This window comes from Megascapheus bottae, chromosome X (assembly GCF_031878675.1).
Source record: "Megascapheus bottae isolate mThoBot1 chromosome X, mThoBot2.hap1, whole genome shotgun sequence".
Lineage (NCBI taxonomy): Eukaryota > Metazoa > Chordata > Mammalia > Rodentia > Geomyidae > Megascapheus > Megascapheus bottae.
Window position 1 is genome coordinate 79,488,374 of NC_143547.1, and position 23,680 is coordinate 79,512,053.

The 23,680-nt window shown below is 38.1% G+C and overlaps 1 protein-coding gene across 2 annotated transcripts in view; it reads left to right on the top strand.

The window, feature by feature from the left end:
- Dock11 (dedicator of cytokinesis 11) overlaps positions 1-23,680 on the top strand; it is a 199,470-nt gene that overhangs the window by 78,500 nt on the left and 97,290 nt on the right. For both annotated transcript variants that reach the window (XM_090325778.1, XM_090325779.1), the window contains exons 10-20: positions 1,531-1,614; positions 5,658-5,798; positions 6,883-7,095; positions 8,845-8,967; positions 10,920-11,002; positions 13,962-14,084; positions 14,816-14,892; positions 17,585-17,769; positions 17,862-17,927; positions 19,987-20,079; positions 22,814-22,937. In XM_090325778.1, coding sequence (XP_090181904.1) covers positions 1,531-1,614; positions 5,658-5,798; positions 6,883-7,095; positions 8,845-8,967; positions 10,920-11,002; positions 13,962-14,084; positions 14,816-14,892; positions 17,585-17,769; positions 17,862-17,927; positions 19,987-20,079; positions 22,814-22,937 — 1,312 coding nt within the window. The remainder of the gene's footprint in view (positions 1-1,530; positions 1,615-5,657; positions 5,799-6,882; positions 7,096-8,844; positions 8,968-10,919; positions 11,003-13,961; positions 14,085-14,815; positions 14,893-17,584; positions 17,770-17,861; positions 17,928-19,986; positions 20,080-22,813; positions 22,938-23,680) is intronic.

Sequence of the window (23,680 nt, forward strand, 5' to 3'; positions counted from 1 at the left end):
CCAGTCGTTGGAGACTCACTCTTTAATCCCAGTTACTCAGTTGGCTGAGATCTGAGATTCAAAAGTTCAAAGTCTTCTCAGGCAGGAATATCTGTGAGACTCTTATCTCCAATTAACTAGCAAAAAGCCAGAAGTAGAGTCGTGGCTCAAGTGGTAGAGTGCCAATCTCAAGGTATAAAAAGTTCAGGGACAATATCTCAGGCTCTAAGTTCCAGCTCCAGGACTGGCACAGGAATGAAGGAAGGGAGGGAGGAAGGGAGGAAGGGAAAACTGAAGGAAGAAAGAAAAGGGAAAGAGAAGAATTATTTTCCTCATAGTTTCAGAGCATTCAGACCATGATCTCTTGGCCACATGCACTTGGACAGAACATCATGGCCGAAGGAGTGAGTGGCAAATTAGTTTCTTTAACCCATGTTTGTCAGCAAGTAAAGCAAGTGAAACAGGAAAGGTTTGGCCCAAGTACCTTTCAAAGGCATACTCCTCGTGACCTTTTCCCTGTAAAGTTTCCACAACTTCCCAGAATTATGCCACCAGCTAGAAACAAGGGCTCAGTGCTTGAGCCAATGAGGGATGGTTTATATTCAAACCATTACTTACTCTCAGGTAATCTTGTCATCCCATACTGTGTAGTCCATTATATAGTTCCTACAGAGATGAATCAAAATTTCATAAAATATTTCATAACTGATACTATGCACATGTAAAATATGATGTTTTTACATTTATTTCTATTTTGTATTAAAGTCTCTTGGATTTTTTTTTGGTTCTGATCCTGGGGCTTGAAATCAAGGGCCTGGGAGCTGTCCCTGAGATTCTTTTTCTCAAAGCTAGAGCTCTGCCACTTGAGCCACAGGGCTGCTTTCGACTTTTTATCAGTAGTGTATTGGAAATATGGTCTCCTGGAGTTTCCTGCCTGGACTAGGATCTGAGGATCTGGATGAGATCTGAGGATTGTGTATCCTCTTGAGTAGCTAGGATTATAGGTGTGAGCCACTAGGTCTGGCTAGATTTCTTTTTTGACACTTTCTACAGAGCACAAATTTGTAGTCAGTATATGGTATTATGAAGAGGTACACAGAAAGTATATACCTTATTCTGAGTCATAATGAGGTGATATTTAACTCAGCACCCAAGCAGATATCCTATATGTAGCTTAAGTATATGAAAATGAAAAGTGAGCCAGGCATAGGTAGTTCATCCTTTTAATCCTAGCTGCTCGGTGGGCAGCTAGGACTGAGGTTCAAAGCCAGCTTGGGCAGGGAAGTCTATAAGACTCCTATCTTAAACTACTTAAACTAACCATCAAAAAGCCAAAATTGGATCTGTAGCTCAAATAGTAGAGCACTAGCCTCGAGCACAAAAGCTCAGGGAGAGTTCCCAGACCCTGAGTTCAAGCCCCAGGACTGACAAAAAATGGATAATGATACACTTGTGTCCAACTGCAAGTTTCATATAAACTATATATTTAAATTTCATTTAATACTGATTTGAAGGAAATGAAGTGATATTGCATGTATGCTTTAATTTTAGTATGGAAGAGAAACAGAACAACTGAACAAACTCAGTAGAGGAGATGGAAGACAGAATCTCTTTTGCTTTGATTCGGAAGTTCAGGTATTCTTTTAAAGAATCCCACAAAGAACTGTTGCTTATTCATAAAAAATGACATTTGTGAAATATTTATATTTCATTTATATTTTCTCTAGTGGGGAGTCACAGATTTTCATATGTGTCTCATTCAAGAACTGTCACTTAAGATAATTGTATAGGACAAAATTGTGTGTGTGCGTGTGTGTGTATGTGTATGTGTATGTTCTGGGTTTCCTAAATTCTTATCATCTTGTTTCTCAATATGGATAAGCTAAAGAATGCTTCCAGATGATTTCAATGTTCTTTAAACTGCAGTGTAAAAAAATGCTGAGTCTGCCAGGTATGGTGGCTCATGCCTGTAATCCTAGTTAAATTACTGAGAAAGCAAGATCTGAGGATTAAGGTTTGAAGCCAGCCTGTGAAGGAAAATGTGTAAGACTTATCTCTAAATAACTAGGGGAAAAAAAACAGATACAGAGGTGTGACTCAAAGGGTAGAGTGCCAGTCATGAGCAAGAAAGCCAAGTGAGAATGCAAGATCCTCAGATAAAGCCCCTGTACCAGAAAAAAAAATACTGAATCAAATTGAATTAAGTGAATTTTCCATATTTGGTGTGGGCATGTAGATTGGGTTAATTTTCTTTCTTTCTTTCTTTCTTTTGTTGGTTGTGGTCCTTGGACTCTGGACCAAGGCACTGTCCTTGAGTACTTCAGCTCAAGACTACTGCTCTACCCCAGGGCCAGGGCTCTGTCCCTGAGCTCTTCGACTCAAAGCTACCACCCTATCCCTTAAGCCACAGCACCACTTCCAGTTTTCTAGTGGTTAATTGGAGATAAGAGTCTCATGGTCTTTAGTGCCTGGGCTGGCTTTGACCGCAATCCTTAGATCTCAGCCTCCTGAGTATCTAGGATGACAGATGTGAGCCACCTCGCCCAGCTTGGAATAATTTTCCTATCTGACTTAATCCAATTTTACTGGGAGAGTGGTACAGCAAAGTGTATGTTTATGTGTACTTTGACCTCATTCATGAATGTTAGATACTTTTTGTAGTAAGGCCTTTATGTTTATAAAATATTAGATTTAATTCCATGGTATTTTCTAATTAAATCTCTGACTTATTTGAATGGAAAAGGGCTACATTACATAAGTATTACATGCAGTATTCTTAACTAAAGCAATTTCATGAACAAATAAATCTATTTGGAGGGGCAGATACTTTTGGTCCTCCTTTTCTACATGAGAGTTCCAATTAGAATCTCCAATTTTACTTGAAATAGGCAAATACTACCTAAGGGTTACAATTTTTTTCCTCAGTAAAAATATCTTAAGACAATATGGAATACTTTGAAACAGACTGATGTTATTTTGGTTTTATTGCATACAGTTCTCTATTTGAATCTTTAAATTTGGTGTGAAATTGAAAGAAGCAGATAGGATACAAATAATATAAACGTTTTTCATTAATAAACATGGCACAGAAAATAAATTATTCGGGAGAAATTTAATTTTCCTTTCCTCTCAAAAGTATTATTTTGCTTTTAACCACAGTTGTGTGATTATTTAGAAAAAGAAAGACTAGTCAGCCTCAGGAATGTCAGTTTAAAGATATTCATTCAGAAACCTACTTGTTCCAAGTGTGTCTGAGCCTTTGATTTCCTCTCGATGATTGTGCCTTAATTGGACATGTCAGGCTCTTTCGTTGTACATAAAGGAGGCAATTGACTGTGGTTGAAATGAAATCCAGTACCTTAAAAAAATTGTGGTGTAGTGTTTTTGTGGTCATGAAATTGAACTGATTTTATGTTTGAGATGTTTATCAGCGAGCTACAGTGAGAGAAAAATGAACATGTGTGATGAAGTTTTAAGCACAACAATTGAATTTGATATTTATTATGGAAGACAGTCTTGCCACAGAGTGATGGATGCTAAATGTGGCAAGTACCTTTCCTTCGTGAACTGCAAAGCCATAATTTCAGCTTTTTCTTTTGGTCACGGCTTGGTATGGTGAGACATGGGTTGTTAAGTTTTTGTTTGTTTGTTTGTTTTAACCAATGACCTTAGGGAATAATGAAACACTGGCTGACTGAAGGGGATGCTCAAACTTTGGACTATCTGGAAAGGACCTATGTCTTAACATTGCATTTAGAGGCCTCAGACGGGAAAGGCTTGATGGCTGGGGCACTTTGATCAGCTCCTCTTCACATTTCACTGTGTAAGCAAGACAGAAAGAAGAGCAGATAAATGGGTGGATATTAGTATTACTCTGTATGGCAATGGCTTGCCTTCTCTAGTTGCACAGACAAAACACGTGTTCAAGGAGGAGCTGTACTACCATTTGTAAATAGACTCAGAGGGGGAATTCACTTTCAGGGACAATCCTTTTCAGGTGGATTTTGTCAGTGATACAGGTGAAGTTAGGACAGCTATAATTATCTAAGATCCTTCAGGCACAATACCTGTCATGGCTTGGATTACTTAGGTAAGTGAGCAAAAATTTTGTCTTTCTTGGTTTGCGTTTTCCATACTGGCTATATACTCTGCTGAAATTCACCCAGTCGTTTCCTGCCTGAAGTGACTGTGGCCTTCATGAAAAGAAAGGAAATTGTCTCCCAATAAGTCTGTTTCAGCTGTTCTGAATGAACAGATGAACTTAGGTTTCCTGAACCTTGGGGAGCCGAGGTTTCTAGGGGTTTCTATGAGAAGAAATATATTGTTCAATTACCCTCCAAGGAATTCCTTGACTCTCAGTAGCTTTTGTTTTGAACTTGTTTTTAAATCTTAAAATACCAATGATTTAAAAAAAAAACATATCTCATTGGCAGCCAGTGTACATCCCTCAATTCTGTTTGAAGCTGAGCTCTGTGTTTATCAGCTCTCTAAGCAGACTCTCCCTCTGTTCATTAGTTAGATGTAGGTGGTCTCCTCTCCTCCAGCTTTGAAATTAAATGTTTTATTTAATTTCATCCTTTATACTACAGAATCTTCACTGCTACTAGACCACAATTATATTTAATGGTGTCAAAGAACATTGTAATCATCTGTAATCGCTTACTCCTCTTGGCCACCTATCACCTGAGATAACCCCGACTCCTAAATCCAGATCCCCACTCTAGGCCTCTCCTAGTTTTCAAACTACTTACTAATATTACAAACTCAACACATCTCAGATGGAACTTGTTTCTACTCACTTCCCTCCAAAATCTTTACAAACAAATTCATAATATCAGTATCTATCTGACCTCCTAAGTCAGAGACCTATGTGTGATTTTTGCGACCACCCATCACGTATTCCTTTCAATTTTGTCTCAGGAAACTGATAATGTAAACAAATTGTATTATCCTGGAATATACATTTTATGAGGAAGATAAACAATAAACAATGAAATAATATTAAAAGTAATATTAGAAAAATCAGAAAATGAGCATGAACTGTGAAGAAGTATGTGATTTTCTACAGGGAATCATGAAGGGAACAAGTCCAATTGATTGGGGACATTATAGGAAAAAGCTTTACAGCTATCTGTGAGAACAAGTTTCCTGACAGAATCTCAAGTGCAAATGCCCTGGGAGCTATAGGTCTACTGGGTATGCTGGAAGAAAAGCTAGGAGGTTAGAGTGATTGGAGCAGGGAGATAGGGGAAACGGCAAAATGATAGATGAGGTCAGAGGGGGAGAAGCAGGGAGTTGTGTCATATAGGGCTTTATAGGCTATGATGTAGACATGAGACTTGCTCATTACCTTAGATAAGATTCTTCTCATATCCTTCAGGCAGGCCTTCTCCATCAGTGCTTGAGCTCCACAAAGGTTTTCTGAATGAAAACATTAAAAATAAAGCAACAGTTGAAGAAGTAGAGAGAAACGTTGGAATTCTGCCACTTTCCCTCTATTAATCTGAATCTCAATCTTTATTCATGTGGATGCTTTTTAAAAAGATGATTTGTTGAAAAGGGCGACATCGATCATGATGCATTATATGTACCAATGGCTTTGTTGAAAGTCAATCTCTATGTACAACTATTTAAAGATAAGGAAAATATTATAATAATCCATGCTGTCTATTTTGCAGAGGCTGGACTTTTCAGGAATTGAACCTGATGTAAAGCCATTTGAAGAAAAGTGTAATAAACGGTTCCTGGTAAATTGCCATGATTTAACTTTCAATATCTTGGGTCACATTGGAGACAATGCAAAAGGACCACCCACAAATGTATGTATGACTTTTCCTTCTATGGAGCCAACTTCCAAATTTGTTTTTCCTCTCTTTGGACTAAGAAGTAATTTACCAGATGAAAATTCTATGGCTATATATTATGATAAATTGGACATGGAAGAATTTCATATACCTCCTTCTCTTGCCAAAATATAAATGTGTTCTTGTCTTGAGAGGATTTATGAAGGTTTTTGCCTTTGCAAGAATGGGAGATATATACCCCTACCCCAAAACCTGAAAGTCCTCACATTTATGAATTCTAGTAAAAAAAAAAACATGATTTATTGTGTGAAACTGGTACATGGCAATGATTTGAGGGTCACCAAAGAATGACATTGGTTTTGGTCTCCATAATTACCAGATGCCATGCATCCTTGGAGTTGCTCAAAAATAGTTGAAACTGTACAATCTTTAGAGACTATATTTTCTTTTCATTCTTATTTTTGGTGTGTAGTTACAAAAATATCCATAGTGATAATTGAAGTGACAGAAATGCACCAGAGCCACTTTTCCATTTGTAAAGGGTTAATCTTTACGCCATCTGGCATGAAATTTCTCTTTGTGACCAGTTCTCAAATGCCATCTGTAGGGAGGAATCATGCCTTCCAAAATTGCTGATGGGACAAAGCTTTTGTTAAGTAATTTGCTGTTGACTGATAGTAAAGATTAGGAAATGTGTTGTCCAGTAAAAGTCGTAACATGACAGAAATAAAGATGCCTTTCTAATGTATACTATTGGCATTATTGGGAGAGGGTATACTCTAAACACATAAAGAATTATTTATCTGTGGAATAATTTTGTTTCAATGTAGCTTTCAGTTTCTGTGGGTCTTTTGAAATCTGTACAAGTTGTGAAATTCTTTATGCCTGATAAAAATTAACATTTGATTAGATCTTTTATCTTAAACATTCTTCTAGGAAAGAGTGCCCTTTCTTCTAGGAAAGAATGCAGTTTGAGCTAAATGATGAACTTAGAAAGGAACTACATTAACATAAAAATCATCTTCTAATTTGTGTCTTTTTTTTTAATACTTGCCCTCTAACACAAAGTTTTTATTTTAAAATGTGTTTTCCTTTCCAGGTTGAGCCCTTTTTCATCAATCTTGCCTTATTTGACATAAAAAACAACTGTAAGATTTCAGCTGATTTTCACGTAGACCTGAACCCTCCATCTGTCCGTGACATGCTGTTGGGTCTTTCAGCCCAACTGGTCAGCGATGGGAACCCAAAGGTCTCTTCACCTGAGTCTTTCATTCATGGAATTGCTGAATCACAATTGTGCTGTATAAAGCAGGTAGAGTGATCTTTTGCCTCAGTAGCAGACTCAGAACAAGAAATAACTACATCCTTACATTAGTTCATGGTTTCAGGCCAATTTTTAATGATATCTCTTGGAAGATCTATGTGTGGATTTTTTTTAGTGACTGAAGTTGGAGACAGGGAGAGATTGAAACAAAGAACATGCTGATAACATACTGGCAAAGATACTTTCAGTGCAACTGTGAAGTGAGAGTCAAAGGAAATATTTGGTGACAGAGACTGGAGATGCACACACATCTCTGTGTGTATCTTCTGATCAAGACAAAAGGTGACGAAAAGTCTAGCCGGGCACCGATGTCTCATGCCTGTAATCCTAGCTACTCAGGAGGCTAAGATCTGAGGATCACAGTTCAAAGAACAGCCCTCCTAGCTACTCAGGAGGCTAAGATCTGAGGATCACAGTTCAAAGAACAGCCCTCCTAGCTACTCAGGAGGCTAAGATCTGAGGATCGCAGTTCAAAGAACAGCCCAGGCACAAAACGTCCATGAAACTCCTTTTTTTTGCCAGTCCTGGCTTGAACTCAGGGCCTGAGCACTGTCCTTGGGCTTTCTCAAGGCTAGAGCTCTACCACTTGAGTCATAGCACCACTTCCGACTTTTTCTATGTATGTGGTATTGAGGGATTGAGCCTGAGTCTTCGTGCATGCTAGGCCATCACTCTACCACTAGGCCAAACTCCGGCCCCTACAAACATAGCTTTTAGCATGACAACCACTGAGTAAAGTTTTTCAAAAAGAAATTCAACTGTGACAAAAAATGCAGCATGGGAAAGAAACAACTGTAGGAATTAGGTTTTAAAAGATTGCTCTCCAGGTGAGCTGTTCAGCATACCTTGGACAGGGCAGTCTGCCAGCCCCAGTTCACAGCTCGAGCAGCATGTTCCGGCAGTACTAGAAGCCAAGTTCTGTGACCTTGACACACTTTGATGGGCTACCCTAGTAATAACCAGTCCCCACCACATGCTTCATTCCGTTTAATGCATGCAGGACATTTATAAAATTTTGATTACTTTCAGCACCCCATTGCACAGTTGAAAAACCCGAGACTAAAAAAAAAAGTCAGACTTGTCTAAACTATAAATAGCAAAGCCAGAAATGGAACCCAGGAGATATGACTCTTGAGCTGCTGTTAACCACTTTATTCCATGCTTGATGCTTGGCAAATCAAAGCTTGAATCAGCCATTAACCAGGCTCATTACAAGTTGTTTGACATTAGGGAAATTGCTAGGCTCTTACATTGTTTTCTATCCTACTCTGTGTACCTCAGCAGCTTCTTTTTGGAACCAATGAGATAGTATGTCTGATATGCTTTAAAAACTGAAAATCACTCTGTTAACAAATTTGGTATTATACCAAACAGAAAAAAAATAGAAGTCAGTACAGACTTGGTGATGATTTTTTTCCTACTCGAGTTCATTTGCATGGGGCTCCTTCAAGCAACAACAACAACAACAACAACAACTAATATAGTATTTAAGTGGTGCTATATTTGGAAGGAGCCAGAGAAGATGGAGAATGAAAAGGTTATCTCACATATATTTAAAGCAATATTCAACTTGGGTTGTTTTTATACTACTGTCCTAAACAAAGTATTTGGTTTCTTCTGGTTGCTACTATTACATTCAAAACATCAGAATTCTTTCTAAGTGCAACAAAAGAGTGTGTGTGTAGCTATGTGCATCGTATCACATAAAAGTGTAACTAAAGTAAAAATTTTTTCCAGGGAATTTTCTCAGTGACAAACCCACATCCTGAAATTTTTCTAGTTGCCAGAATTGAAAAAGTGTTACAAGGAAACATCACCCATTGTGCAGAACCCTACATCAAAAATTCAGATCCAATAAAGGTATTTATAAAGATTATTTGTACACAATTGAGGTTACTTCAGACTTTACCTTATAGTGATATTTCAAGTGGCACTGTCAGGAATCTCTCTTGAAGTAAAAAAATCATTCTCTGCACATTTTCATATTGTATGTTATATGAGTCAGTATGCTACAACTTGAATAGGGTCTCTCACTTTTCATTTTATATTGTTAGCATAACCATTTGTTTTCTATTTGCTTATCAAAATAAGAGTCAAAGGCCATATACATGAATCAAGATGGTATTTTCTGGCAGTAACCAACCTTCCTTCACTGCCAGCAGTCATACAGCCAAAGGAGGATGGCCAGTAAGATCTGGGACAGGAGAATCAAGTTCTAAGTGTCCAAGTGCCAGCCTATACTCCATTTTACTCCAGTCTGTAATGCTATGCAAACAGAGAAATAGACAGGTACAATAAAATGGTAGAATTTTTTTTTATTTTTCTGGTTTGCTGAATGTACTTAAGTGACAACAGCAAAAATTGCCAACTCTAAGCCAGATACCAGTGTAGCTCGTACCATAAAACCTAGCTACTTGGAAAGTTGACACTCGGAAAATTCCAGCTTGAGGCCTCAAACTATGTGGGAAGCTGAGATTGGGAGGAAAGAGGTATCAAACTAACCTTGGCAGAAAAGTCCATAATTCTCTATCTCCATGGAGAAAAATTGGGTGGAATAGTATGCACCAGTGATGGAAAGCATCTAGTAGGCAGATCATAGCTCAGGTTTGCACTAGGGCAGGACTCACCCTAAAAATAGTGAAAACAGGAATGAGGAGCATACTCCCCATTATGCCAACAGCATTATGTCACCCTATATATCATCATCACACAGAGGTTTCTAGGTTATGACATCCAAATGTTTGAAAATCATCTAATCCCATCCTCTCATCTTGTAAATGAGAAAACAGGCTTAGGAGGCAAAGGATTTGTAATACAATTCATCAGTAGCACTACAGCTACTGAATGATTAAGATTGATCAAGTTATCTGACTTATCTCACTAACCATTCTGTACATACCTTTATAATAAAATTTAAGAAGATTCATCAGGTTGGGCACTGGTGCTTGTAATCGCAGATTCTCAGGAGGCTGAGATCTGAGAATTGATACTCAAAGCCAGCCTGGGAAAAAAAAGTTTGAGAGATTCTTATTCCCAATGAACCACCAAAAAGCCAGAAGTGGCTCAAGTGGTAGATCACTAGTCTTGACAGAGAAAAAGCTATATGGGGGACAGTCCCCAAGCCCAGAGTGCAAGCCCCAGCAAACACAAAAAAGAAGACTTACTAATCTGTTGTATGTGGCATATTTATTATGTGAATGATGTGGAGGAGACATATGACTAGCTTGTGAAGTCTTGACAGTGTAGCTAAAGACTATTCGCATTCAATATCCCTAGGGATAAACATCCAGCCAGGGTTCCACAACCTCTTCACAGCCCATTCAGGCTGTATAGGCGACTCTTCCCTCTTTTGACATCTCGTTCCTTGCACAGACAGTGGCTCTGGCCTATGCTAGACTAATTTCATTGACTCTTATCACTTATGTATTGTCTTGGGAGTAGAAAGGTCAATGGTATCCAGAACAAACTTCTCCCAAGAATGATGAGTACCTGCTGTGCTAAAGAACACACACATCAAAGCTCCTTAAAATGGTCTCCATAGAGGTCTTTGGCACAGAAATGCCCTACATTTTTCTTGTCTATCTTCTAATACTAGGAAATCTCTGTTAATGAGAAAATAATAAACCTTTAAGAAACACAAGTCTTGGGAAAGGAATAGCCGATGTATGTTGTGTTTTATGTGTGATTTCTTCATTGTTTTATACCTTTCTTGATGTCTTTGTATTGGTACATTGTGGAGGTTGTTTTTTTTTTCTGGGTGACTTTCTGTCAAACTGAACAAATTTGAACCTATCTTTTCTTTCTGTTCTTAGACAGCCCAGAAGGTACACAGGACAGCTAAGCAAGTGTGTAGCCGCCTTGGACAATACAGAATGCCCTTTGCTTGGGCTGCCAGGTTCGTGTAAACATAATCCTGCCCTTTCTGTTTCAAGTCATCTGTGAACTTAAAGGCGGATGCCCTTAGCAGGACTCATTAGTCTTGTTTTGGCAGGACAGCTGTGCATTCAAGATGCTTGGGATACATTTAAAACACTTAGAATTTTTTTGTACATCAGAGACTCCTTTCAAGACCCTTGCAAATTTTTATGTGTTCATTTGGGAAAATTTTCTTTGGCTTTCGTTACTAACCTGGCTGATTCCAGTTTGTGTTTTATTGTGCTTAAAGCAGAGCTTATTTGCTAAAGTGATGGAATTTTTTCCAGAAAACTAGAGATTATAATGAATTATGTATAATATGCTCATTATTTCATAGTTGGCTGAGTTTATAGCTTAAAAATCTTAACATAGAATGATGGTGGAAAATACTAAAAATTTTGATGACAAAGAATGTGATCATTAAGTGTAAGTGTATAATTAATAGATTTTCTTGCTTCCTGGTGACATGTTTAGCTAACCCATTGAGAGAAGTGTTCTTGAAAGTACATATTACCAAGCCTTTTATGTCATGGTAGCTTATGCTGTTTTATACCAAACTTGCAAGTCTATACACAGTGATGACTTACAACATGTTTTTTCACATAGCTCAACTTTGAAGTACAACTTCCTTGGGTTATTATGGTACAGCCTGTACAGTTCACTGGAACTTCTGGGGACAGGGCACCATGTTCTGAATAATTCAATCAATTATGTTCATTTGGTGCTGGAGAATAGCACATGGATAGGAAATTCTAAGTTAATTTACTCCCCTCTGTTACATGGTGATAGACAGAAGAGTTAACTTACAAGACGCTATAACTCATCATGCTGTTTGGTGAAAAGTTTTGATGTTTTATATGCTAATAGATCTTCCTTGTTTTGCAGATTGGTTTAAAAAAGTCAGGGATAGGAAAATGGTAGAAGATTAGAGTTTGGTACATGTGAACATTCTAGAAAGTGTGACATACCTATAATATTTTGGCTTGAAAAGTTAATTGCTGTTGCTGCTACTGTTGTTATGATAATGAAGATGGTGATGATGGTGGCGGTGGTGGTGATAGTTGTTGAACTGTTCAAAACACTCAGTGATGTAAGTGCTTAATGTATATTTTCTTAAGAGGAGAATATCTTTGTCCTCATCCTGGAGATAAGGAAACTGAATCGCAGAAGTAAAAGAAAATGAAATTATTGCTCAAGTTCACATAGCATGTATCAGGGTAGGGATCTGAACATACAACCCCTAACTCCAGTGCCTACTCTTGCGCGCTGCAGATTACTGCCCCCCTTTGGGCAGTAGCAGTAACTGCTTGATTCTGTTTTATAAATAGAAAAAAAAAAGATTTTGAAATCTTCAAAGAAAGCAGCTTTGATCCCCAGTTTTGATCAGGAACTCTGCTTTTTTTTTTCTTTCTCTTTTCATTTTCTTTCTTCTTTCTCTCTTTTTTTCCAGTGGTGGCACTTGAACTCTGGGCCTGTGTGCTGTCCCTGAGCTCTACAGCTCAAGGCTACCATCCTACTCCTTGAGCCACAGTGCCACTTCCTCTGCTCTTTTTTCCTTCCTAATTATTTCAGTTTTCAGCAGTAGCAGGAATTCTCTCTAAAAGCTTGCCTAAGGTATTTTAAAGCTGTATGACAAGCCCTTGTTACTGGAAAATAATACCACTACACTTGAAGTATGAACAATGGAGTTAACCAGACCTTTAACCACATCTTTACAGGCCCTGCTAGTAGGAATTATATTTCTGGCTGTAAAGGTTGAGTGATTATATATTGCTTCCCATTTTAGGAGTAAAATAGCATCATAAAAATGGAAAAATAGGGGCCGGGAGTGTGGCATACTTGTAGAGTGCTTTCCTAGCATGCACTGAGTTTGATTCCCTGGTACAAGGCAAAGCAAAAAAAAACCTGAAAGTAGTGCTGTGGCTTAAGTGGTAGTGCTAGCCTTAAGAAATCCCAAGGACAGTGCTCAGGCCCCGAGTTCAAGCCCCGGAATTGACAAAAAAAATAGAAAAAGAGAGCCAGCACAGGTGGCTCACGTCTGTAATCCTAGCTACTCAGGAGACTGAAATCTGAGGATCATGGTTTGAAGCCAGCCCAGCCAGGAAAGTCCATAAGACTGTTATCTCCAATTACCCACCAGAAAACTGGAAGTAGAGCTGTGGCCCAAAGTAGTAGAGTCCTAGCCTTGAGCACAAAAGTTCAAGGAATAACACCAAGGCCCTGAATTCAAGCCCTATGACAACCACCACCAAAAAAAAAGGAAAAAGAAGGGAAAGAATAATTCAATTTCATATGGCTTGTACATATAATTAATGCTAATACTACATTAAAGAGCTAATTTAATCTTAGCAACTGTATTATGAAATATTTTCCCTTTGATAAAATGCATAAATTTTAAATGTCCAGCTTAAAAAAAATCCCAAAACAAACCACTACTCTAACTAAAATATACAATACGGTTATCAACCCTAGCAAATTGACTCATGGCTCTGCCTAGTTCAGCATCCCATCCTCACCCCGTGCAACTAGAAATCTAGTCACCATTACAGATTAATTTTTGTCTATCCTAGACCTTCATAGAAATAGAATCATGCAGTAGTACATTTGTTTGTTTTCTTCTACTCAATATTTTTTAGATTTATCCATATTATTGTATATATCAATGGTTCCTACAATTAGTTCAGTCATTCACAATTTGGTATTTTCATGAATATATAGGTTATTTTCAGGCTGGGGCTATAACAAATATGTCTACTATGAATATTCATGTATACCATATGGAGACATGTATAGGCATGGAACTATAACATTGTTTAATAGACACATATTTAACTATGTAAGAAGCAATCAAACTATTTCCAAAGTTTTTTTTAAGTCCCACCAGAGTATATTTTTAAAGAATATATTTTAAAATAGAAACCTTTCTATTGCTGTTTTAGACCCATATTCAAAGATACTCAAGGTTCATTGGATCTGGATGGGAGATTTTCTCCTTTATATAAACAAGACAGTAGCAAGCTTTCAAATGAAGACATTCTCAAGTTGCTCTCAGAATACAAGAAGTAAGTGTAATGAATTGCTTCAATAAGTAAATACAATATGTAAATTAGCAGTGTCTGATAATGATGAATGCTAGGTATGTTTAAGCAAAAAATGTAATCTTGTAGCCTATAATGCCAGCTATTCAGGAAGCTTAGATCTGAGAATCATGGTTTGAAGCCAGCCTACATGGGCAAATCTGTGAAACTCTATCACCAATTAACCAGCAAAAAAGGCAGAAATTGAGCTATGGCTTAAGTAGTGAACACCAGCTATGTACAAAGACAAGCTGAGGAAGAAGAACATAAGACCCTAAATTCAAATCACAGTATTGGAGCAAAAGAAAAATTTAAGCTTGCTAGCCAGATGCCAGTGACTCATAGCTGCATCCTTATAATTCTAGTTACTGGGAACCCTGAGGTTCAGAGGGCCATTGTTTGAGGCCAACCTAGGCAGACAGTTCGTGAACTCCCTTTTCAAAAATAGCTGGGAGAAGTCAGGTACACAAGTTATCCTAGCTACAACAGGATAAATAGGCAGATTGCATGAAGTCTAGACCTTGCCTACACAGGAAGTTAGACCCTATTTCAAAACTCACCAAGATAAAAAAGGCCTATATGATAACTCAGCAGTAGAGTACCTGTCTAATAAGTACAGGGCACTAAGTTCAAACTCCTAGTGTTGCAAAAACAAGTTTGGGTATAATTTGTACTTCACAGTTTTTAACCCTAAAATATTCTTACTTTGTATCTAGGCCAGAAAAGACCAAATTGCAGATTATTCCTGGACAGTTAAATATCACGGTGGAGTGTGTACCTATGGATTTATCAAGTAAGAATGTATTGCAAACAAACCTTAAAAGTTATGTTTGGCTTTTTGGTGTTTAACTTTCAATAGTTTTCTTGAGGTTTACACAGTGTATTGGTTTCTCAAGACTCCCCCAACAAAGTATTATAAATTCTTTGATTTAAGATTAAAGAAATATATTGTCCCACAGTTCTGGAAATTAGAAGTCCAACTTCAAGATATTAGCAGAGCCATGCTTCTGCTGAATGCTCTAGAGTACCATCATTCCTTGTTTCCCTCTAGCTTCTAGCAACACCTGGCTGTCTTGGCATCCCATAGCTTATAGCTGTATCATTCCATTGGTCTACCACATCATCACATAGCCTTCTTCCATTTGTGTCTTTACATGGCCTTTTTTTTTATCATGTCCTTTTTATAAGGGTACAAATCATTGAATTTAGGGCCCATCCAAATTAAGTACAAGCTTATCATAACAAATTACATTTGGAAAGATCTCATTTTCAAATATAGTCACATTCTGAAATTACAGGTGAACGTGAATCTAGGGGGAGACATTACTCAACCTAATATGCATGGTGAATTCAGATTAGAAGGCAAGTGAAGTTGAGTTGATCAGATATTTCAAATACAGTTTATATTATGGGTATGCCCTTTTAGTTTCTATTCTATTTGCCTTGGTTAAGAAAGGAAGAACATTTCTTGCCTAAGAAATAGATTCTAGGATCCCAGAAGAAAACTGGACAGAAGAAAAAAAAAGTTTATAAAAGACAATATGAAGTGGCTAGAAAGTATTTGACAAAGATTCAATCTCAGCAATCATGCCAGTAATATAAATTACAATAAGATGCTTTTGCTCATTGATTAACTTTAGAAAAATGTTTAAAGTGGAGCTCTGAGGTTGGGGTTTTAAAAACAATGAGATAGGAAATTTAAAAGTATTGGGTCATGCAGAGAATTGTATAGACAATGGTAGTGTTCTAAAAATTGTTATTTTATTCTCACTATAAAGAGAAGTCACCAAATGACTGTAAATAGGGAAGTGGCCTTCGTTTCATGCTTTAAAAAGTACAGTGAGGACCAGACCCATAATCCTACCCAGGGAGTTAAGATCTGAGGATCACAATTCAAAGCCAGCCTCAGCAAAGAAGTCCATGAGACTCTTATATCCAGTTAACCACCAAAAAGCCAGAAGTGGACCTGTGGCTCAAGTGGCAGATTGCTAGTCTTGAGCACAAAAGTTCAGGGACAAAACCCAAGCCCTGAATTCAAACTCTAGGACCAGAAAAAAATACAATGGATGATTCTTTAGTAGGGAAATAATTTGAAGTACCAACAAGACTTTATGAATACAGACATTCTTTGTAATGATATTTATGGGAGTTGTAACCAAGCAGAATCCAGGAGGGTCATTGTGCTTAAGCAATTGTGGCACAATACTATGAACTTTATATAGCAACTGAAACTGGCTAGTATAATCTGTGGATTAAAATCACCTTCAATAAATTGTCAAAACTCAAGGTTAGGTTTTGTATATATAGTATGAAACATACTACATAAAAGTTTCATAGAAGGAACACTAAGGAGCAGTAGCCATGGCATGGTGACATGACTGTCATATCAGCTACTTGGAAGGCTGAAGACATACAACTGTGATTCTAGGCCAACCTAGGCCAAAAAAATTTGCAAGACTCCATCACAAAGGAAGACAATGGGAATGGTAGCTTGTGCCTGTCATCCCAGCTACAGCAGAAAGTATAAAATAGGCAGATCATGATCCAGATGTGAGCCCAGACAGAAGGGCTGAAACCAACCAGTGCGAAAAATAGTTGGCTACCTAAATACCTGCCTAGCAAGCATGAGGCTGTGAGTTCAAACCCCAGTATTGCAGAGAGCCAGAGACAGGGAGAGAAGAGAGGAGGAAGAAACATGACTAGAAGAAAATACAGAATGTTAATAGTAATCTGGGTAATTACAATTGAGTAAATTTATTCTATACTCCAGATGTTTTATTGTAATGACTTCAGTAATCAAAAACCCAAGAAAATTACTGTGTCCTCGGGTCCAGTTCATCCTGGGCCTTCCATATCTATCAATATGTCTCAGCAATAAGGGCACACAGACTTACAGCCCTAGATATAACCATAGTCTTTACACCGGTGGCTATTCTAGTAACACATGCTGCTGGACTTTCTCAGAGGCTTTGTATTTTTCACAATTGGGAGTATTGAATTTCTTATTGGTAACACATCGTAAGATCTCTATTTTCAAAAGGCTTCCATTAGTTCTTTGGTGAAAATTTGCACCTACACAAAGTTAACTTTAAAAGTGATTCTCCATGAACTAATTGGAAACATAAATTTACCCTTACTTCTTTCCCCGATACTCATAAAAATTGCAGTGAAAGCTAACTTGCAGCCATAGGAGAGAAAGTGTAGATCACATTCATCAAAATTATGATGTGTTATATTTGGCAAGTCACTCGACGTTGAGAATGAAATCACTATCCATGTCTGGTGTTAAGGGTTCCACAAGTCAGCATCAGGCTACTCCATCGTGTCCTTTTGGGTTCCTTAAGTGGTTGTTTGACTTTTTGTCACCTACTAAGAATTCCATTTCCAAATTTCACTGAAAGCATGTTCCATATGTATTTTTTTTATAAATACAAGAATGTGCTAAGACTTGTTCTGTTCTTTGCTCTTATTTTTTTCTGCTATAGATTGTATTACTTCTTCATATGTGCCCCTCAAGCCTTTTGAAAAGAACTGTCAAAATATTACTGTGGAGGTGGAAGAGTTTGTTCCAGAAATGACAAAATATTGTTATCCATTCACTATTTACAAAAACCATCTGTATGTCTATCCCTTGCAATTAAAATATGATAGCCAGAAAACATTTGCCAAGGTAAGCAGTATCAAGTATATATTTTTTGACAGATAACATGTGATATATCATCTTCTCATGTGTGACTTATTTTGGATGGTTGGTCATTATAGGCAAGGAACATTGCGGTCTGTGTGGAATTCCGAGATTCAGATGAAAGTGATGCGTGCTCACTACAGGTTTGTTTCCGACATTGATAAAGTGACATTTTTTGGTAATGATGGCGATTTACGTGTCATGCTCTAAATTTAATTTGTTTACATATATCAGAAAATGGGCTGGGTACCAATGGGTACAGACACATGCCTGTAATCCTAGCTACTCTAGAGCCTGAGATTTGAGAATCATGGTTCAAAGCCAGCTCAGGCAGGAAAAACAACGAAACTCTTCATTTAACTGCCCAAAACAAAAATCTGGAAGTAGACCCATGGCTTAAGTGGTAGAGCACTGGCCTCGAACACAAAAGCTTAGGAACAATGCCTAGGCCCTGAGTTCAAGCCCCAGGACCAGCACAAAAAGAAAAAAAAATAATGAACCATGTTAGTTTAAAGGTTGATGTATAGCAAAATAAGATGGAAAAAATATATACATATATATGTGTGTGCATGTTTATATGTGTGTAAACTTGGGCCAGCAATTTAGCTCAGAGTGGAACACTTAATTTAATATGGATGGAACGATGGCTTCCTCTCCAGCACTGTTCCTACCCCCTGCAAGATTGATAAATTTTACTTAGCAGATTTTGACATTTCTACCTTGAATTGATAGTACTCAAATCTCTACCACAATGTCATTTTTTGAAAATTCAGTTGATAGTTTATAATTGTATCTTCAAGGGACCATAAACTTCTTTCTCCTTGAAACCTGAATAGGCTTTTGAGCTGACAGAAGCACAGCATGACTGCTTTGATCTGGGATATGACTTTCATTCCAGGGCTAGCTAAATGGTGCCTCTAAACTTGACTTTGCAGTCTCTACAAAGCAAAATCTCAATGTTATCTATACTGAGATTGGTATAGCAATCCGTATATGCTGGGCATATCACAGTACCTTTACAGTTTTCTCTCTTTATCATTGGATTTTTCTTTTTTGCTCTTTAGGCCATTAATTTTAGAAAGGAATTCAGAGAACATGTGGCCATCATAAAATGTTTATCTGGCTCCCCATTTCTAGCTTGAGCTTAGGCTCAGTTAGGTCAGACAAATAGGTATCTAGGCTTCTACTCAAACCTCCTAGAGAAAGAGACCAACTTTTTGAACATTGCATTAGCCCATCTTTTGAAGATGGTTATGTGTTGTGTTTTTTTTTCCACAGAGAAGCTTAAGGATTAGCTGACTCAAATGCAGTGCATTTTTTTCTGAATTTCCCTTTAGTATAGATGGGAACCACTCTCCCTTTTCCTCTGTGTAATATCCTTTTTTGTACTTAGAGATTCTTAGGTTACCTCTCAGCAGTTCTTGAAAATGGCTTTCATAACTATATTTCAGGAGAGTTGGCTATGCACTCATATGGAGTCTCAATTGCATTCCTAAACTGGCATAGAGGCTCACTCTGGAGTATCAGTGAGGCAGATAGTACGTTGGTATGTTCACTCACCCCATATCCATCCTTGAGCCTATTAGGCCAGTGGAAATGAAAAGCTTATGTATAAATGAAATTGAGCCATTCCATAGGACCATAAAGCTTTATATTTATTAGTATAACATTAAGTCAGTGATTTTAAAAAAGTGACTCATCAAGTGCCACATTAAAAAAAATAAGAAAATAACAAACTTATCTGTAGATTAATAGACAGCCTATGTTTTTAGTTCCTTTTGGGCCATGAATGCTTCTGTTGGATTGTATGTGTGTGTGTGGGGGGGTGTTTGTGTGAACTCTTCTCCCTATCCACTACATAATGAGAATACAAAATATGTTGCTGAGTGGCTGAGGTACTGCCTGTCATATTAAGGTATTCAAGGGTCATGAGATAAGTAAGCTCTATAAGGCTAGTCTGAAAGGATGTCACTTCCAAATGATAAAGAAGTGTTTAGTTCCTTATTATGTATGAGTTGGGAATTGCATTGCTTTGATGGGAGGTATTCACTAGCATTGTACAACCAAGTTAGGCACTATCAAAAATGGTGTGTGGAGTGACTGTGTAAACTATTCAGAGTGTACAGGCCAGGGTGAAGGCAGTCGGGGGAGAGCTAAGAGAGCTCCACATTTGAAGTGGTGATTGTGTTTCCTTTTTTGCAGTGCATTTATGGAAAACCTGCAGGGTCTGTTTTTACTACAAATGCATATGCTGTTGTCTCACATCACAACCAAAATCCAGAGTTCTACGATGAGGTAAAAAAAAAACCTATCATGCAATATTTATAAAATTCAGTGGTTGCTATTCTTTTTCTCTTCAAATTATTTCCACTGTTTTATCTGCACTTGCAATCTCTGATTTGTTTCATGGAAGCAAAAAAAAAACGTAACAACTATAGGGCTACTACTTGTTTGGTGTCCTCTGATGACAGTGAAAGATGGGCCCACAAATGTACAGGCCTCTCTGAGTTGCAATAACAAGGTAGGAAACGAATATCAGACATCAGAGTAGCCAGTAGGGTTCTTACCCTCCTGGCTGTGATGTCTGTGTGACACTGAGACAAGATAGTTCTTCTTCTTGACTCTCCATTTCTATGGTGTTAAAATTAAACAAAAAAAAGATCTGTTTTCAGTGTACCTCTAGCTCTTTCCCTTTGGGGTTTTATGCAGTAGACTGAGCTAGCCTACTTGAAATGGAAAATCTTTGAAAGACACAACTGCATACCTGTGCCATAGAATCCCACTGGCTGCCCATCTCATCTCAGTGGGAAGCAGGTAAAGGGGAGTAGGTGGTCTCCTATCCTGATCTCTGTGCTCCCTCCTGAGTTTTTTGGACTCTGTCTCCGTCTCTCTTTATTTCTTATTGTTTCTCTATCCTGTATCTCTATACTTCCCAACGTGTCTCCATTCCAGCTATTTCTACACTGTATATATTTGTTTATCTAAATCTGTAACCTACTTTTGATTCATACATGTTTCTATGGAACCTGAATGGGCATTCCAGGCCAGTATGCTCTGTTTTTCTGTATCTCAGTTCTCATGTTCTCCATTCCTTGCTTGTTCTGAGGTCATCCTCTCTGCTGTCATGATTTCCCCAGGTTCACCTGAGAAGTCCTTATACCCCAGGTGTTGTCGTTACTCATTCCTTTCTCAAACCAGTGCCCCTCATTTCTTGGGGGAGAGGGAGGGAGGTAGTGGTGCTTTGTATTTTTGCTACTCAGGGAGGGAGTATGTCCATATTTACGTGCAACAGAGCATTAGATACCCAGATGGTCTGGATGCTGTAAATAGGCATACTCTGTAGTAAAATATAGCTATAATTGATCTTAGTCATAACACCAAAATCATGCCTCCTCTGACAGATAATTGGACCAGATGTCCATTATGAATGAGTTTGGTTTGGGTTTAATGTGTACATCTCTTAACCAATGCTACTCAGGGCAGAAACTAGATCATATAGTAAATAATCCACATTGTTTTTTGGATGCCTGAAATGAATAGATTAAGCAGGAAAGAAAAGAGAAAAGTTGAGTATCTGTATGGATAACTGCATATACATGAAACTGTAGCTTCAGTGGTAGACTACTATCCTGGATCAAAAGAACTCAGGGACAGTATCTAGGCCCTGAGTTTGAGCACCAGGACTGGCACCAAAATAAACCCAGAGAAGTACATGCACATTAAGTTTATTAATTTGTGGATTTGTCTGTTATACACTTTTAGGGATTATTACCAACAGTTGGCTTCTGATTAGAAAATTATTTGAGATATTTTTTGAAAGCATTAACTATAAATACCAAGTCAAAGATGATCATTTTTTTTTGCCAGTCCTGGGCTTGAGCTCAGGGCCTGAACACTGTCCTTGGACTTTCTCAAGGCTAGAGCTCTACCACTTGAGCCTCAGCACCACTTCTGGCTTTTTTCTATGTATGTGGTACCGAGGAATCGAACCCGGGTCTTCATGCATGCTAGGCAAGCACTTTAACCACTAGGCCAAACTCCCGGCCCAAAGATGATCATTTTTATCGTGTGTGTGTGTGTGTGTGTGTGTGTGTGTGTGTGTGTGTGTGTGTGTGTGTGTGTGTGTGTGTGTGTGTGTGTTGATCCTGGAAAATAAATTTAGGGCTTGGGTACTGTCCCTAGTTTTTTTTCTTAGGCTAACACTCTACCACTTGAAACACAGATTCACTTCCAGCTTTTGGAGGATTAACTAGTGATAAAAAAATCTCATGGACTTTCCTTCCCAGGCTGGCTTCAAACCATAATCCTCAGATCTCAGCTTCCTGAGAAGCTAGGGTTACATGTGTAAGGCACCAACACCCAGCTTCATTTTTATCTCTCCATGCAAGAGTAAAGTTGTTACCTTTCTGTGCAAGACTGAAGTTGCATTTTTCTACCAGAAGATTATATTTAAGCTATGATTTATATATCCCCTACATAGTGACTTGTTTGAAGTTTATTTGTAAGGTCTTAATTTTTTATGCAAAGAAAGAAAAACAGTTTGGGAAATGTAGCCTGTCAAATTCAGTACACATTGTAAATGGATTGTATTCATGTAATTTAGGGTGGGGTTTTTTTTGATGCTACTAGGTTTTGAAATCAAAGCCTTGTACTTAATAGGCAAGTGCTTTACCACTTGAGCCATTATGCTGGCCCTGGGTATCTTCCAATATCCCTGAGATGTGAGGATGTGATTTTGCTCTAAAGGTTTAGAAAAATCCTGCTGCAAACTTGAAGTCAGAGAATTCATTAGAGTCTCAAGTAAAAGTACTGAGTCAACCCTCATGATCCAGAAAAATATTGTTGTCAAATTGAAACTGACCAGGAAAACATTTGGAATCTCCTTATTTGGTCATTTGGCCTGTTATTTAGGAGGTATTTTGGAACAGTATGATAAAACTGAACTACATGTCTGACAGTCCAGCTGTCCAGCTTGATAATTAGAACAAAGGAAAACAAACTGCCATGTGTACCTTTCCTGCCATTTCAGATTAAAATTGAGCTTCCTATTCACCTGCATCCTAAACATCACTTGCTTTTCACTTTTTATCATGTAAGTTGTGAAATTAACACAAAGGGAACAACCAAAAAACAAGACACAGTGGAAACTCCAGGTATGTGTACTATTCATTTATTGTTTTTATAGTGTTGAGCAACAAACCCAGAGCCACATGTTCTTTCTTGTGTGTGTGTGTGTGTGTGTGTGTGTGTGCGTGCGTGCGCGCGTGTGCGTGCGCGCATACACGCACACATGCATTAGCGCTCGCGTGCATGCAAGCAAGCATGTGCACACATGTGCTTTTGTGTGTGCTCGTAGTAGGGCTCAATCTACGGGTTTGGACACTGTCCCTTAGCCTTTTATCTTGAGGCATGCCCCCCACTTCTGGACTTTGGGGAGTTAATTGGAGATCAGTTGTATGGATTGTCCTGCCTAGGCTGGCTTCAATCCCAGATTCTCAGACCTTAGCCTCCTAAGTAGCAAGAATTATAGGTATGAAGCCAGGGGTCGGTGGCTCACACCTGCAATCCTAGCTACTCAGGAGGCTGATATCTGAGGTTTGCGGTTCAAAGCCAGCCTGGGCACAGTATGTGCATGAGGTTCTTATCTCCAATTAACCACCAGAGACCCAATTACAGATATACTGAAAAAGATTCATTGTATCTCAATCAAAATTTTTATGAAGAAAACCTTTTTCCTAGTTTCTGGGCTAGAAATGTTTCTTTATGTGTCAATTTTTTCAATTTAACTATGTTGATAGACTCATTTCTAGTGTTTCTTCTGCTCATTGTTTTCCATTCTTATTGTTGTGCTAATATTGGGGTTCAAACTCAAGACTGACACTCTACCACTTGAGTC